This window comes from Cryptomeria japonica, chromosome 1, assembly GCF_030272615.1.
Source record: "Cryptomeria japonica chromosome 1, Sugi_1.0, whole genome shotgun sequence".
NCBI classification, from domain to species: domain Eukaryota; kingdom Viridiplantae; phylum Streptophyta; class Pinopsida; order Cupressales; family Cupressaceae; genus Cryptomeria; species Cryptomeria japonica.
The window spans coordinates 22,804,871-22,822,708 of record NC_081405.1 but is presented as its reverse complement, the minus strand read 5'-3'; the positions used below and the strand labels follow the sequence as shown (position 1 = coordinate 22,822,708).

General features: G+C 35.1%; 1 protein-coding gene across 10 annotated transcripts in view; it reads left to right on the top strand.

Annotated features, from left to right (window-relative positions):
- Nucleotides 1-17,838, top strand: part of LOC131028707 (uncharacterized) — a 148,113-nt gene that overhangs the window by 112,667 nt on the left and 17,608 nt on the right. For 8 of the 10 annotated variants that reach the window (XR_009102637.2, XR_009372051.1, XM_057959041.2 and 5 more), the window contains one exon: nt 8,927-9,055. Coding sequence is in view for 6 of the 10 variants with exons in the window: in XM_057959041.2 (XP_057815024.2) it covers nt 8,927-9,055 (129 nt within the window). In the remaining 4 variants the exon portion in view is untranslated. Of the gene's footprint in view, nt 1-8,926; nt 9,056-16,722; nt 17,198-17,838 lie in introns of those variants that run through there. The other 2 variants (XR_009372039.1, XR_009372038.1) reach the window with 1 other exon arrangement.

Here is a 17,838-nt window from a genome sequence, read left to right as displayed (position 1 = left end):
TAATTATTAGCTAATAAAAGATTACTCTTAACACTATCTCTCTCCCTATCACTCTTCCTCTATCCCCTCTCTCTACCTCTCTCTATCCCACTTTCTCCTCTCTCCTCCAAGATCTAGGCCTATCTCTCTACCTCTCTCTCTCACCCTCAAACCCATGCAAGGGGTACTACCCTCAACTTTGTTTTGGTGTTGCCTCCAAACCCCCATCAAACTATAAGTCAAAGCAAGTAATAGGCCAGTGATGAATCTTGAACATAAAAATCTACATAATACATATCCCTTACTGCAAATCTCTGCATATTCATAATTATTAATTAAAAGAGTATTATGGCTGCTACATTATCCAAGACCTACCTTAGATGCCTTCATAGGAGGGATGCAGGCTCCTTTGGGCCATAGACTTCTAGTTATTGTTTTGATATTTGTTTGGAACATTTAATGTCATGGATTTCATATTCCATGAGTTTTGTATGCATTTGACAATATTCATATATCTAAGTGTGCTATTTCCTTTAACTACAATTTGCATCTATACTTATGTGATTGATGTATACTTGTGTATGTGATCAAATTAGCTTCTATTTGATGATGTTATTATGCGTTTATACTTAGACAAAAGGGTAAAATTATTTAAGTGCAAGACTTGTGTGAGGCTTGGAATTCCAAATTGTAAAATAAAATCATAAGTCTAAACAAGGAAGTTCAAGGTTAAAACGCAAAGTCCTTGTTCAAAGCATCGCTTCATGTGGAATATTTAAAACAATCCTTGTTTTTCAGTTTTGATGGCTTGGAATTTATCTTAAAGACCATGAAACAGAGTCACGATTTCATTAAGGAATCCTTGGATTGATATCAATAGCTCTTGCATTTGTGCTTGTCATCCTTGCACTTGTGGCCAACATAGAGATGCTAGTCCTTCTTCACCTCAAAATCCTGCCCAGCATCAACACTTGTCCTTGAGTATCTCGGATCAGCGCCCTTTCTTTTGTCCGTGTTTAATGTGGATTAGTGCCTTGTCTTGTCCCTCTCCACATCTCAATACCAGCCTTTGTTGTCCTAATTAACATCTCAATGCCGCCCGTTGTTGTCCTTGAATGACCTTGAAATGCGCGTAGGCAAGTCCCTAAGAGCATAGAAATAGCGCGCAGCCTCTTACAAATTCCTTAACAATCCCCAAGGAGCACGTTAAGTTGTCCTTCCTCATCATAGAATCCCACCCAAGACTTGCCCCTTCACACTATGGAAAGCTGCCTAGCATTCAGTCTCTACATACCATGAATTACCGCCCTTGTCCTTGTCCTTAAGTGAACCTCAAAAGCGCTCTTCATTAGTCCTTGCTCATCATCAAAACCCGCCCTTACATTTGTCCTTAGCAACCCTTTAAACTCGCCAAGGGAGTGTTAGTGGCTAGATCAGCTCAACTTGAGAGGAATTAAAGTTTAAATTGTAATCATCCTCCTTAGGTTGGCCTAATTAAGGAATTGTGGATTCAAGCAAGAGGTTTGCTATAGAGGGGAGATCAAACTTCCTTTCTAGTGCAAAACTTGCAGATCAGAATTCAGATCAGACCTAAAGAGTAGAAATTCGCATATCAAGGCAGAGTAGAATTAAACTAATATAAGTGTTAATTGGGTGATTGAAAGATGGAATGCTTGACTTCATATTTATACCATTTCATAGAAGGTGAATTGCATCCTACAGCTGGCTGACCTGACATAGAATAAGAAATAAAATTATAATTAGACCTGGCCGACTTGATGAAAAGTTGAAATTTTATGAGGTGAAAATCAGAATTGAGGCCAGCCAACCTGATAATGCAGATTGAAAATTTAAAACCCTCTTAAGGTTGGCCTTATCAAAAGGATTTGTAATGCTAAAGGTGGAGCACATATAAAGGGGAAGCCAAGGTTAATTTTTCACACCAATTTCAAACAAATATAAAGCAGACTCTTGGTGCGAATCAGTAGCCGAGGAGTGATTTTCTCTAGATCAAAGTGCAAATTTCATCAAAGGAAATCAGGTGTAAAGTGAGGGAGATAAATGCTGAAGAAGAGGCGTATTGCCACATGCAGATCTGAGCTAATTTCCTCATTAGTTTGAGCCTAAGTTGCTGGTTCCGGTTTGGGCAAAACACGCACACACATGGCCCTATCAAAAGGATTTGTAATGCTAAAGGTGGAGCACATATAAAAGGGAAGTCAAGGTTCATTTTTCACAAGAAGTTCAAACAAATATAAAGCAGACTCGAAGTGCGAATCAGGAGTAGAGGAGTGAATTTCTCTAGATCAAAGTGCAAATTTCATCAAACGAAATCAGGTCTAAAGTGAGGGAGATAAATGGTGAAGAAGAGGCGTATTGACACACACACACGCAGCGCGTGTGTGCATGTACATGTGCACACACGCACATCCATCTATTTATATGAATGAAAAAATTTAAAATACATTAATTTGATTGAAATATAAAAATAATATATAAGTATAATATGTATTAATATCAATATTAATATGATTATAACTTTTATTAATAATAATATAATATTCATGTTTGTATAGATATTTTAGAAATTAATTAACATTAATTAATAATTATCTAAGTTACCGGTTCCGGTTCGGATTTGGGTTCGGATTCGGGTACGGATTCGCGGATTCGGCAAAAAAAATAAAATTTTGGGTATGGGTACGGGTTCGTCCGTACATATATATATATTTTAATTTTTTTTAATATATATATATATATGTTCAAACTTAAAACATCAAAATTATATATGTTCACAGTTCAAACATACAAATGTCAAATATGAAACATACAATGTAACTTTCCCATACAATGATACATAATTGATAACAGATAAATCATAAATCATAAATGATAAATCCATAATTGCCAATGCCAATAAATCATAAATGATATTGTTTTTTTATTGTTTTTAATTGCTTTCTAACCCGTGGGCCCCGTTTTTGGGAACCCACGGGCTTGGGTTCACCCGGGTCCTCTTGGGTTCACCCGGGTCCTCCTGGGTTCGCCCTGGGTCCCACCCGGGTCCTGCCCAGGCGGCTGGGTTCCCTGTGGGTCCTGCCATGCAGGACCCACAGGGAACCCAGCTGCCTGGGCAGGACCCGAGTGGGACCCAGGGCGAACCAGGCTGGGACCAGGACCGGGCACGGACCAGGACCAGGACCAGGACCCAGCCAAAATAGGCAAGAACCGGTATCACAGATAATTATTAATAACTTTAACTAATGTTTATAATATTACTATTCGCACTAAGCTTGTTTTAATTCGTTTTATTAAAATTATTAATAATCACAATTTCACTTGCCATGAATGAATATTATAATATAGTATAATAATATAAATATTATCTTCATAAATAAAATTAAATATAAAACATCTTGTTAAACTAAAAATATTAATTATTACTATGAAACATCATATTAAACTAAAAATAAAATTATTAAAATTTAAATATAGTTGTATTAAATCTAAAACATTATAGTTCAAAATTGAAATGGACCATGCATTTGGATTGAGCAGTGAGTAGAAGCATTGACGAATTGAAAACCCCAAGTTTGTTGCAGTCTTTAAGAATTTTTTTTGAAAATGTTTCAAAATTCGTTTGGGGTTTGTTTGAGCACATTTGGAACGAATTTATAGTCGTTTCCTGTGCCTTGGATGACGCCACATCGTACCAAGCCCGAATCCGAACCTAGTACGAAACGAACTGTAATTTGGGGGGATGTAGGTTTGAGCATTTTCTAGACTTTGTAACGACATTCCCAGACCTGAAAGTTTATTTCCAAATTTAAGAGAAGGGTTTTCGAGGCTAAAAGTGAATTTGGAATGCAAGATTATCCATTTTCATTATCTTATTGTCAATCTCTTGCATTGCACTAGCTTAAGGTTTTCATTTATAATCAGTATTCAAGTGTTTCCTTTTTCTTTTAGTAATGTCCCCTTTTGGGGTTGCCCTAAATCTTGCCCTTCTGAATATGAAAGTTGGCTAATTTTCACCCTTATTAATTCTGATATTAGATATTGATCCATTAACTTTCTTGTCTTCTTTGATTTTATGAATGCTAAGGCCATGGAGGCTGAATTGCAGGAAATCAAGCTCAAAAGGTTTAAACCTAGAGCTGATTTTGATTATAGAGGTATGAAGGAGAAAATCAAGAAATCCTTTGTGCATGTTCATCGCATTGAAGACATTTGGGTAGATCTCCGCACAGAAGCCGAAGTCCTCAAGATGGATTACTGCAGGCTCACTGTTGAGCAAATTGTTGATTTGAACTTGGCGGATATCCCACAAGGGATGATTGATGACGGGCATATACTTGATCCTGAATACACTTCACGGAGAGTTGAGGAAGCTCCACTTCCTTTGATCCAATGGTCGCACAAAGAGTGCCTCTCCATCCTTGACAGATTTCAGCCTATTTTGGCCAACACCAATGCATGGCTGAAAAGCAATACTGTTAGACTTATAAAAATCAAGGTTGGTAAAGAAGATGATTCTACGGGGCCTCTTGGACGGAAATCTGAGATTCGGATTGACAACAAGGAGGGTGCTTCATCTTCGGGCACAAGGATCAAGTTACGAGTTAGTTGTGCAGTAGTGTTTCCTCTTGAGGAGACAACTGTTCGTGGGAAGGAAAAATCACGATTCCATGTTCAGGTGATCGATCTGGATAATCCAGAAGAGGGACAACAATCTGATGATGCTCCTAAGTCTCCAGTTTCAGACTCGCCTCATGAGGTCATTCCTCCAGTTTCCATTGAGACGCCTCTTTCTCCTCCTGATTTGCTTGTGGATGAGTCTCCTCAGAATGCAATTCCCATTTTAGCATACGAGCCATCTCCTGATCATCAACAAGAGAGGGTGTTGAAAGTTCCTGAGAATATTCCTATTTGCATTCAGTTATTAGAAATTGATACTTCCACTTCTGGTTTTGAAGAATTCATGAGGCAATCTTCATGCCCATTGGTAACTGAGCAAACCGTGGTCGCTGTCCAAACAGATATTCCTCCCAGGATGACCACGGTGATTCAAACAGAAACTGCTTCTCCTTTGCCTACGACTGCTATTGGAGGGGAGTTGATGACTTTGCCTCCATGGCTTAGCTCTTTCACCTCGAAAAGGAAGAAGCAAGAAATCTGACCTGACGCCTTTGACTATCAGCAACTGAAACAGTCCAGATCCAAAGTTGCTAAGAAGGCCAAAACTATCTCCAGGGTAACTGTTGATAGCAACAAGATGAAGGTAGCTGAAATTGTGGAACTTATTGCAGATAAGCCACTTGAGGAAATGTCAGCTGCCGATTATAAGGTTACAAGGATAGAGTTGGGCAAGCAAACGCATGAGGTCATTAAATATGATGCTCAGTTTTCTGTTGCTTCACTGGTGCAAAGGTGTGATGATCTTCTAGCAAAGAAAGACAAGCTAGAAGAGGAAAACCGACAACTTATGGCGGTCGTTCATAAAATTACAAAACCTGTTGCTGAAGGGAGTAACTCCATAGGTTCCTCTAGTTCCCAAGAGTCAATTCGTGGAGTGGAAAGGGCTGCTCAGAAAGTACAAGCACTGGATTCTTGGGTTGATCAACTTCATGATCAATGTGTACAGGTAATGAAAGACATTTTTCAAATAATGTCTAAATTGGAAACTGTTGAGGAGAAACTAGATCAAACTTCTAATACTTTCAAAAAGAATTTGGAAAGTGTTGAAGAAAGTTTAACAATTTGGCGTACCATGCCCCAACAACAGCTGAGTGTTCTACAGGAGCATGCCATCATCTCTTCCAGGGTCATGTACTTGGAATTTGAAGAACTCCTGGAAAACAAGACCCTTGTTCTTAAATCCCTCATTGAGGAGATCAGTGATGCAAAGAGATTTCGAGGCAAAGTTTACAGAGATATTGTCTCACATTGTGAAAGGGCCTCTTGCAACATAGTAAGTCAGGATGGAGAGCTGATTCCAGAAGAAGTTCTTGCTGATTTACAGATGAGGATTCATAATGAATGGAGGAGCAAACAATTCTCGACAGCTTCGATTCAAGCATTGATGAAACACCAAGCCTTTCTGCATGAAATCCAGTCTATCCTGGATAAAAACAATTCTGCGCTCCTCCGCTGTCACGACACTATTGTGAAGACTACGGTTGTTGCCAAGAACACCCATGAACCAAATCTCGAGGAACTACAAGCGAGCATCCGGAAATTTCAAGTATTTGTGTTTTCACAAAATGCAACTTAAGTGTTTTTCAACACTTAGTTGAATTTTCCCTCTTTTGTAATCTTTAGTTGTAATTTAGTTTTGACAAGTTACATGTAAAAGTTTTTTTTGTAAAATGCAAGTTACACATTACTTGCACTTTTGTAATTACATGTAAGGCAACTACAAGTTGTGTTCGATTAGGACTGTAGTTGGAATAAGTCTTAGTTAGTTGGAATAACTCTTAGTTAGTTAATGAAGTCTCAGTTAGTTATTGAATGAGTCTTGGTGGTTGAGAGAATCTCTCAAGTTAGTTAGGATCCTCCCACCTTTTTCTCAAGGCTCCTCTTCTAGAAATACTTGAGGGGTCTATTGTATTTGATATCTTTTGGAAAGCAAGCAGAAACTCTGCCAAATTTACAGCAAGAAGTCTTTGAGCTTATGTATGTGAATTGAAGGTTTTGAAGAATAATAAAGAAGGATTACTCAAGTTTTGAGTCTTTGAGCTACATGTTTGAGTTTGAATCTTTTAATTTCTTCTATGCAAAGCGTTTCTAAAGGAGCTTAGTCCAATCTGATCTGAAGTCTTTGAGCTGCAAGTAGAGAAGATTAATTAAAATAGGAAAATCTCTAGAAGGAGCAGCAAGTCTTTGAGCTTGCGTCTATTCTTGAGGAAAAAATACTGTTTGATAAGAAATAGCAGCAAGTCTTTGAACTTGCATTAACAGTTGTCTTTGTGTTGAAAGAATAGATTATTCCAGTCTTTGAGTTGTTGTCTTTTATTCATTGTAAAATTTAGTATAGCAAAGGGTAGATAGGACTTCCAATAGTCAAGTCTTTGAGCTTGATATTGCTGTCCCGTCCCGAAGGAAGTGACGGAAGTCTTTGCGCTTTTAGGAAATTTCATTTCCTTTCTCTCATTTCACTTGAAAGTGGTTACTGCTGTTCATGTTCAATCGCTATCCTTTTCTGTGAAGAGAAAAGGATAGTCTTTCTTGAAAAAAGAAGAAAGATTGCTGTCCCATCCTATTTTATTTTCGAAGTTGTAGTTAGATAAGGGGAGCCTTCCCTTAATTAGGAGAGTTTTTACTTGTGTGCTGTGGTAGAAACCACAATTTTGTATATTTCCCCAAGTGTACAAAATTTTCAACCAACAGTTTGCAAGTCATATTCAGTTGTACTAGTGGTTAATGCTCCGAAAATCTCAGTCTGAAACTTTATGACAGTTTAGTGCCAAGTGTTTGACATAATATCTCTAATTGAGAAATCAGAATTTCTCCTCATAATCAGCCAGGGATATTACATGTCTTATACCAAAGGGCATACATGATGAAGGGGTGTGAGCTCTCCCTCACATTTGAGGATATAAAAAGGAGAAAGTCTCAATTGAGAAGGACATCTAAGGGAGATCAATTTGGAGAATAATTTATTTTTCTCAAAGGGCAGCAATGAAGAGTGATGGACTCATTTCTTATGAAGAGATGTGACTTCCCACAAATGAAGATATAAAGAAGAGATTAATACAATTGAGAAGGGGGAATTGGAGGAATCATTCATAAGATCAAAGAAGACAAGAAAGTCAATGTTTCAATATCTAATATCAGAATTAATAAGGATGAAAACTAGCAAACTTTGATATTTACAAGGGCAAGATTTAGGGCAATCCCAAAAGGGGACATTACATAGTCTAAACTCATATTGAAAGCTTAACTTTGATTGCTTTATGCTCGTTGTTCATGGTGTTGATGTGTATAAGTGATGTGAAAATCATTTGCGTACCCTTAGGAGATTGTACCATCTTTGTCTAGTTGTTTCCTCACGGTGAAACAAAGCTTGGTTTGGTTTTATCAAGTCAGCAATTATTTCTTGCATTGTTAGGTGTTAGATTAGATTTCCTTAAACCCTTTCCCTGTTATTCAGATCTAAATGGCCATGCAGATCTGAACTTTGCATCTGGACGAGATGTTTTCATAGTACCATAATTGTTCAGTTAATTTTACACCTAAGTTTCCATTTTTTGTAACTTTATGGTCATTCTTTGGTCAGCAAGTTTGCCTTAACCACAGGATTTTTGCATACTGATGTAGACATTTCTGTAGATAATCTCATGCTCAGCATTCTCCATTGCTGTTGCTGCCTGTAAAGAATGCTGACGTAGTGTGGAAGAGGCCATAGACATGCCACTTTTTGATGTTGAATCACTGATGAAATTAGACATGCTTACAGAGCAGAATAGCCAAAGAATATTAATATAATGTTATTGATGCATGATTAAATCTCATCTTAGAGACTAACAACTTAAAAATTCTAGATTTTGGTTGGACGTTTATTCTTAAAAGTAAACTTATTAGTAACAGTATATATTGTTATTAAGGCTTGTTTTTTGTGATTGTAAAGAAGATTGGGAAATTTATGTTTTGATGTGCATGCCATTTTTCTTTCTTAATTGGTATATAAAGTTGTTTTAAGTAACAGTATATATTGTTATTAAGGCTTGTTTTTTGTCATTGTAAAGAAGATTGGGAAATTTATGTTTTGATGTGCATGCCATTTTTCTTTCTTAATTGGTATATAAAGTTGTTTTCAAAATTTCAACGTATCAAGCATATCAAAAACTACAGTTTTAGGTTTGGATGCAGAACTCTATTGCAAACAATATAACAATTTCGTTACATGCTTAACTCTTACAATTTTAATTCTTTCTGATGTTTATAGGCAACCATAAGGCTAAGGGAAGATGGATTATTTTATCTAGAGAACCATGGGAGACGTGCAATAGCTGTAAATAGCTGTGACATTATGAGTGGACAGTGTATCAGACTGGGTTCTAATTGCTTGATAGAGGTTTTTCATCTCATCCTCATTATAAAAGAGTTATTGGTTTTAGAATACTTTCAAATATTTTAAATTACCAGTAACTCCAATAATACATTAATTAGCACTGACATGTTCCATGCCACAATCTTTTCTCATGCATGTTATCTGGCTATCACTACAGGGACGTCTTGCAAGTCTAAAGAGACTATCTTTATGATTGCAAGTCTAGATGCTGTATAATTTATTAGCTACAACCCAGGCACCTTCATATTCAACATAGGCATTCCCTTGTGACGGTTCTTCTTGATGTGCTTGTCAGTAATTTAAGGGCATTAATATTTGTTTTATACCTTTCAAATATTGACTTCAAATCTCCTTAGGGTTTGCATGCATGGATCATGACTGGTAGCTTTATACCCATTCTTTTTCATCCTAAATCTATTTGTGTATCATGTTATCAGGTGCAAAGTGAGTGATGGCGTAAATCCTTTGATTCCTGCTTTCATCAATGCAATAAAGCAGCATTCCAAGTGCACATGCATTTTGTATGCCATTTGTTTTTTGCATATTTTTCTTACCTGAATATGTGTGTTAATTGACTAAATACTGTTTTCTATATAACCTAAAGGAGTTGATGATCTTAAGAAAATCATTATACTATAAGAGTGCAAGAATTGAGGATAACATAAGAGAAAATACAGGTGGTTTTGATTGACCATGTTAGTGGGAAGACAGTAATAAGTAAATCCTATTTGAGTTGAAAACTCGAAAGATGCTAATACAAATTTTACAGGTAGGATAAAGATCATTAAGCTAGTTAAATCCTCGAGTTTGATGCCCATGATATTATAAGAGTGCAAGAATTGAGGATGATATAAGATAAAATAGAAGTGGTTTTGTTTGACCATGTTAGTGGGAAGACAGTAATAAGTAAATCCCATTTGAGTTGAAAACTATATAGACGCTAATACAAATTTTACAGGTAGGATAAAGATCATTAAGCTAGTCAAATCCTTGAGTTTGATGCCCATCATTCAATAATGTTGCTAGTTTCATGGTGTAATGTGGAATTTTATTATTTTTAGAACCTAATATTCAAATACGACACTAATAAATTAACTTGAAATAAAAAATGGGACTCCAAACTTTTGCAATTCATGATTTTTAATAGAGGTGCCTTGGGAGAAAATTGCATAGGAAGAAAATATGAATCGACATTTTGGGCCGTACTTTGTTTCCCATTATTTTGCTGAAGGATTTAAAGATTATTTACAGATGGGGCTCCTTATATAGGTAACTTTGTGTATAACTAAGTCACAAGGTTCCAATTCGAGTTCATGTTTGGCAGCAAAATATTTTGTATGAAGTTCGGCAAGGGGAAAAAGTTCAAAAAATAATCAGCATTAAATTTGCCTTACATAAATTTATTTTTAATTAAATATAGGTAATATATCCACAAAATTATGTAAATATTTTTTCAATTTGAACTTAATGTAAAATTTTATTCTTTTTTCTAAATATTTATCTTAATATAGGTAATATATCCACAAAATTATCCAAATATCATTTTTAGAAACAAAAATTAAAAATAATTAATGATAAAGTTTTATATTTAACATCACAAAAATTTACTAAGAGAAAAATGACTAAATTAAAGTGTATTTAAAAAACATATTAATTAACTATTAAGTATTATTTATGGGAGAAAAGTCTAGTGAAAGGAGAAAGGTAATAAATTTAAATATATTATAATTAAATATTAATACTATTATAATATTAATTTATTTTTATTAACTTCAAACTCAATATTAAAATTATAAATACAAATATCAAAATTTCTAAATTATAATAAAATACAGAAAAACAATAAAACTCTAAAGTTCTACTTCTAAACTACAGAGGAAATGGTGTTATGGCCTCTTTGGAGTTGTGCAGATGTTCAGAATGGAAATGGAAGGCTGTGAGTTGCTCAAACCATCAAATGCTCAAAATGCTAGGTTATGAAATCTGTCAAACCATTGTCCTTCGTTTGCACGTGGAAAGACTTGTTTGTAGATAAAATACATTTCTCCCTAGATGCTAGCAGGAGCTAATTGATCCTTAGTAGGCAACAATCAGCTAAAAATCAATGCAAATCAACACAAATCAACATGCCTTCTGGTACAAATTTATTTGTGAATTTAAATGAATCTCTGCCATTGTTAAATGTTTGCTGAAATTTGAACCTCATACTTGAAGTTTAGGAAATTTTGTGACACAAGTATAACATGAGGGGTGAATTCCCCATAAGCACTAACTTCAGTATAGTTGATGCCGATCACAATAATAATAATCCATGCATTAATTAATATCCATATGACATTAATTATCTCTATTTATCTTTGTGATCTAGTGAATAATGGGCTTCCTTGCATTGGTTAGTGCCAACCCATCATCTCTGTTTAAATTATTGAGTGTTTTCCAATCTCTATAGCTTCACCTAGTCTCCTATTAATTTAATTATCTATAACTAAAGTTTTGGTCTTATCTATGCAATTTTATGTATAAGTGTATGTGTGTGTTTTGCTGACCTGAGCTCTTTATGCCACTGTGATGAATGTTTTTATAATGTTATTTGGTTCTCTGATGGTACTCTTCAGTTAATTGAGGATGTCATGAGATTGGCCGTATTGATCTTGTATTACCTTTACCTTTTGGAAAGTACCTTCTACATCTCCAAACGCATCACAACCACTGACAGAAAACAAAGTCAATGACAAAGCTATAAAGCCTTCCCTACAACCCATCAACTACCTTCCTTATAAAGTATCATCCAACTAAACCTATGGATTTCCCAGATATTTCCAAAATTATGTAAGGTAAATGGTTAGAAGAAGCAGTGAGTTTTATTATGGTGGATAGTGCATGTGAATTATAATTGTCAGAGACTAAAGCTATGAAGGGATGAGGACTGGTACTGGTGTGCCATTTTAAAAAAAAGTTGGAGATGGTACTTGAAAATGACAACAATAATACACACACATGGTACTTCAAAATCTCAATAAAATACACACGTGCACACACACACACACACACACACACACACACACGTGCACACACACACACACATGACACAAAAATTTCAAATTTGGCGAACCTATTAAAAAATGTTTGAAATTTGTTTCGTATGGGACAAGGTGACAAACGAACACAGGGCGAGGAAAACTTGTGGAACAGGGCATGTTTTCCAGTTATCAGCACAAGAATTTTCGACACTTTCTAGTTTCCGCTGCGGGAAGACCTGTGCATGAACCTGCATCGCAAACCTCTGCCTAATTTTAAGTCTCCCAAAGAGGCTGCTGCCTCATTTGTAGTTTAAGTTTTTTTTTAGAATTTCATTTAACTTTTTCTATATTTTATTAAATTTTAAATAATGCTTTTATATTTTTATAATGGCTAATATGTTGTAAAATCATCTAATTTATTTAACTGTATTATCATTCTAGTTTTACTTATTAATCATATGTTTTTTACTTGGAATTCAATTGTTTTTTACTTTTTTATTTTGGCAATAAGTTTTTAAGCTTACTACTTCTACAAAAACTAGTATGTTTTAAATTTGTTTAAAAAAAAAAAAAAATACTATCTATAATATTTTTAAATTAAATAGTAGTAGTTTTATTTTGTTTTTTAAAGTTAAAATGGAAAATTAATATATTCTTATTTTATGTTTTTAAATGTAAAGTTAAGAGTTTATTTATTAGTTTTATTTTTTAAGTTAAATATAAAATTATATTATATTTTTATTTTTATTTTTATATTTTCTAGAATAGAATTTAATATTTAATATTTTTTATTTAGTTCTTTATGGTTTAACTTTGATAACTTTATCATGATTTAGAAATGTGTCATTGTTTTATAATGTTTTCAAATCTATTTAGCAATGTTAACTATTTTGATAATTTTACAGATATATTATTTATATTTTGAAAGAAATTAAATTTATATAAGGTGAATTTAATCTCAATTTTTTTTCCCGAATTCTTTCCCCTTACCGCATTTCATTGTTGTCGAACACGAACTTGAATTCAAACCTTGTCACAGCATATATATGGATATGCATTTTTTCAAGAACATAAATTGTTAATTGCTTTGTAATAGGCTGCCCTACTCTGCAATCAAGATGACTGTAATTTCTAGTGTTTGTCCCTGTGGTTTAGTTGTCCCTGGTGCGTTTTTTCTTGTTTCCATGCATTCATTTTTCACATACTCATGAACAATATGAATTAACAGCTAACACATTTTAAAGTAATATCATTATTTTGTTTCAACATAACACTACTGCAGGAATACTGAAAACTCAGAACACTTAGCCAAGAAATAATAATTAACAATGTCCTAAGTATTTCCAATTTTCACAAACCTGAGTCACTTCTTTCTGAGCATTGACATCACCACCAGTTTCAAAAATACAAAATACAATCACTACTTTCAAAATGAATTGATGTGGAACCTGGCAATACTGTCGCTGTGGAAAATACAAGATCCTCACGCCCAATGCCAGTTTCACACTTGCTTAGCCTGCTGCGAACTACTTGTCTCCATGCTGCCAGTACACATATGCGCCCAGACTGGATTTCCTCATCCGTTCCTTCAACAGCAAGCTATAAACATTGTCCCCAATACATGACGGCTCAGTATTAAGGCAACCCAGACGCCACTCACAGCCCAGACGTCTTCACTTGCAGGGAACGACAGCAGTAATAATCCACGCCCAGTATACAGATTTACGCCCAGTCTTGGTTTGTGTTCAGTGTCTAACTCAACGCCCAGCTGTTTATTAGCCCAGACAATGTATTTCAGCCTGCTACTTGAGTTTGCTATGGACGATATAGGAAGAATAACAAGCCTGGCTTACCATTCAAGAACGCATTGCTGGGTTGATTCTACAATACCAATGTATGGAGCAGACTGTAATACCAATTGAACAGCTAGAATCATTCACTGTGAATGCTCAACGCTAATCACCCAAGGGCTGACATACCTGCTTTTCGACTAACTTGCAACCTTATGTTTCAGTTTCAGCGCTGAATGGAAAGAAGCCAAACACACTATCACAGTTCGACCCAGCTGTATGGTTTTCACCAATGCCAATCTCAAACTTCAGCACACTTAGGAAAAAATTATGATTTCTTCCTGGTAAGCTTCAACCTGCAATTAATTAATTCCATAAACCTCAATTTTTGCAATTTTATTTGAAGGATTTCCCAGATTTGGTCTTCCACAAATGTGGGAAATGCTGCCAATGAGGGTGTACATCCCCAAAAGCCAAGAAATTTCCAGATTTCTCCAGAAACACAAACTCCAATAAACACAATTTCCAAGATGATTCAATCTGCATTTAATGCTTTCATTTATAACTCCAATTGGGCTCACTTCCCAAGACACCGCGAACGTGGTATTAATGAATGATATAATAAAAAATTATTATCCCCTTATGTCTCCACAAAGAAAGGGTACTTCTAATTTTTCCTCTTTAACATTAGTCTCAACATTAATTAATCACTAAGTTAAATATTTAAATTTAACTTAGGAACTTTTGATTTATTCCCCAATTAATTAATGGCCCATTAAATTTGCAATCCAAGTGAAGAATTAAATGCACCAAAATAATGACAACCAAAATTGTTTCAAAAATTACCAGTCATTGAGCCATAACTGACTTACTATAAATAGTAAGTATTTGGATAACCCGTCAAAACACCTCTGATTGGCCTGAAACTGAAATTGCTTAGGCCAAATCCTTCACTGATCCCTGTAAAGTCCTGGTTAGCCCTTGAGACCATGGCAAGATGGGCTAACGACAAATCACCTCATAACTGCTAAAAAGGGGACATTACATGCTTAAAACAACTTTTTGAAGAATGGAAACAAATGTCAATGAAAGAAAAGATCAATTATAGTGACATTTGCTAATAATAATCAAGATATAAACAATTAATTTTTAAACGGTAATAACCTGGAGATGGCAGATAGAGAGGAGGGAAATGCCATTCATTTTAGAAACATGGTATGATGGTCTGCAGACATGCTTTACTTTCAATTAATTGATAAAACTGCAATGGACGTACACATATTAAGCCTTGTTGGTGCTGCTCTTTGTACTATTAACTCTTTGGGATTTGAAAAGGAAATTCTGTTACGTAAAAACTTGTGACTGCAAAAAATAGAAAATTCTAAGTCTATTAGTGTATTTCATTAGTTATTTTACTAAGTTACTGGGTAAGTGCGTTTTGACTAGTGCACCTGCACCAGGTTCACCCAGGTTACACCCGGGGCATACCTTGGACACACCTGGGCATACCCAGGTAAAAGCCAACTCATTAAAAAATACACAAAACACTAAAAAAAACAATTTTCCAACTCATTTAAAACCACAAAACACATAAAAAAAGCAATTTTTTTTCCTTTTTCTTGCCTAAAATTCTATATGGGAAATTCCAACTTATCAATTGGCGTTTGGCATTGGTCAATGATGAAGTATTGTACTGTCAAATGTACCTGATTTGTACCCGTGCTGGCAACTTAGTTATGAAAACTGAGTGTAATTTATATGGTATATCTGAGTATCTCTAAAGGAGGGTTTTCAATTTCCAAGGGATGCTTATAGGAGACTTGTACAGGGACCTAAAGAAACTTCATCTTAAGTTTCGTAATGTTTGGAGATGGAACTGTTTTGGTTTTTGAGACGGGACACATTTCTCATACGGGAGATGAGTACCAAAGGTCGGCATGTAAGTCTTTAGGTAACTATGTCCGAGTCAATAACTGAAGCATATGTTTAACAAATAACTGAGCAAAATTTCTCCAAATTTTAAGAGTATAAAATGGTTTGCTTCTTTGTTATTTGTGCATTTGGTCAAAATTCAAATCTTTGGCATCATGATGTTTGCTGATTTCATGCTTCTATGTTTTGAATGAAAAAGATTGTCCAGGCTTTCCCGTTGTGTCACTATTTTTAATTTCCAACTACTACAAAGTTTGAGCTGCCATTGAGTCAAAGATGGATTCGAAATTTATATCTTGCACTGCTAAAGTAGGTCACACAAAGCTATGCAGATATTTTCTTTTCCTTTTCTAGTTCATTCATAGATTTTGGGAACAATCAATTGCATTGCAATTTCTGCTACAGTATCTTGTATTTCTTGAAGCAGTTTAGCCACAACTCTGATGATAATCCTGTAATGTCCCCTTTTTAGCGCAACATGATATGGGGTGTCGTTAGCCTATTCTGACACGATCCCGAAGGCTAACAAGGACATTGGTGGGATCCTGAGGTATTTTGGCCTAGGTGTTTTCAGTTTCAGGCCAATCGGTGCTGTTTTGACAAGGTTTCTAGACACTTACTATTTATAGTAAGTTAGTCTCCAAGCAGTGACTTGGAATTTTTAGTGTTTCCCTGGTTGGCATAATTATCAGTAGAAAATATTTGAAGGCGACAATGATTTAAAGGGATTATCAACAAGGTTTTAATATTTAACGATAAAGTGTAAAGTTAAATTAAATATTTAACTTTATCGTTATATTATAAGGTTGGGAATATAAAGTAATGTTTAAAATATTAAAAGTTCCCTTTAATGTGTATATTGTGGGAAATAATATTTTATTCTAAAATGTATTATCCCACATTGAGAAAATGAAGTGTTTGCATCCAGGAAGAAGATATAAATGGAGGTTGAGAGCTCTCTTTTGGGATATGCTGGGATGAATTAATGTGATGCTGTTGGATTTCGTAGAAATCTGATTATTGGGCTTGGAGGACGGAATCCCTCTTTGCTAGCATTCTCTTCGCTGTTGAAAGACACAGTCAGGAGGATTAATGGTGTTTTCATTCAGGAAACACATTGGGCTTCATTTGGTGCTCTCGCATGATGTTTTTACAGGGGTTTGAAAGTGCAGATTTGAAAATAGTGTTTTTGCTACAGTACCGCGTGAATAGTGTTTTTGCTACAGTACCGCGTGAACAGTGATTTGCTACAGTACCGCGTGAACAGTGTTTTTGCTACAGTACCGCGTGAACAGTGTTTGCTACAGTGCTGCGTGAATAGTAAAAATGCTACAGTGCCGTGAATAGTGCAGCTACAGTGCGTGAACAGTGTTTTCAGCAGGTTCTATACTTGTGGAGTCCAGGTTTGAATTTGTTTATTATCATATGGTCTGTAATATTCTTCAAATCTGATTTGTATGCTTGGAGTTGGAATTAAATAAATATCATCAGCATTAATCCTCTTGCTTTTGGCATTTGATATGTCTGGTTATTTTTATATTGAATAAACTTGAAAGCTTTACAATAAATACCAGTTTACCAAATTTATCCTCTAGCAAATCAAGAACCAAAAAAAATCCAGTAGTCAGCTTGCACGCCAACTGTTTGACAAAATTACACTAAGTAGAAAGGACATAAATTTAGTACCGAACGGGGGGTGTCCATTACAAATCCTTTCAACTGTGGAAAAAAGACTAGGATCAACCACACATTGCTCTAATTGAATAAATATTTATGTTTTTGTTACTTGTGCATTAATGCTCATCCGTACTATGTTCCTATCACCTTCATTCAACAAGGATACTCCCAGTTTTTGTTTCCAAGAATATTTGCCAATTTTTTGTTTGATATCCCATAGATAAATGGTTGAGATAAATTGTTAGAAGTCTAACAAGACTGGCTCTGTCTGGAAACACTTCCGAAATTGTGTAGAGGGTATCAAGCTTGCATTACAATCACCTCCAGTTATCCAATTTTTCTGATTTTGAATTTGGACCTAATTGTT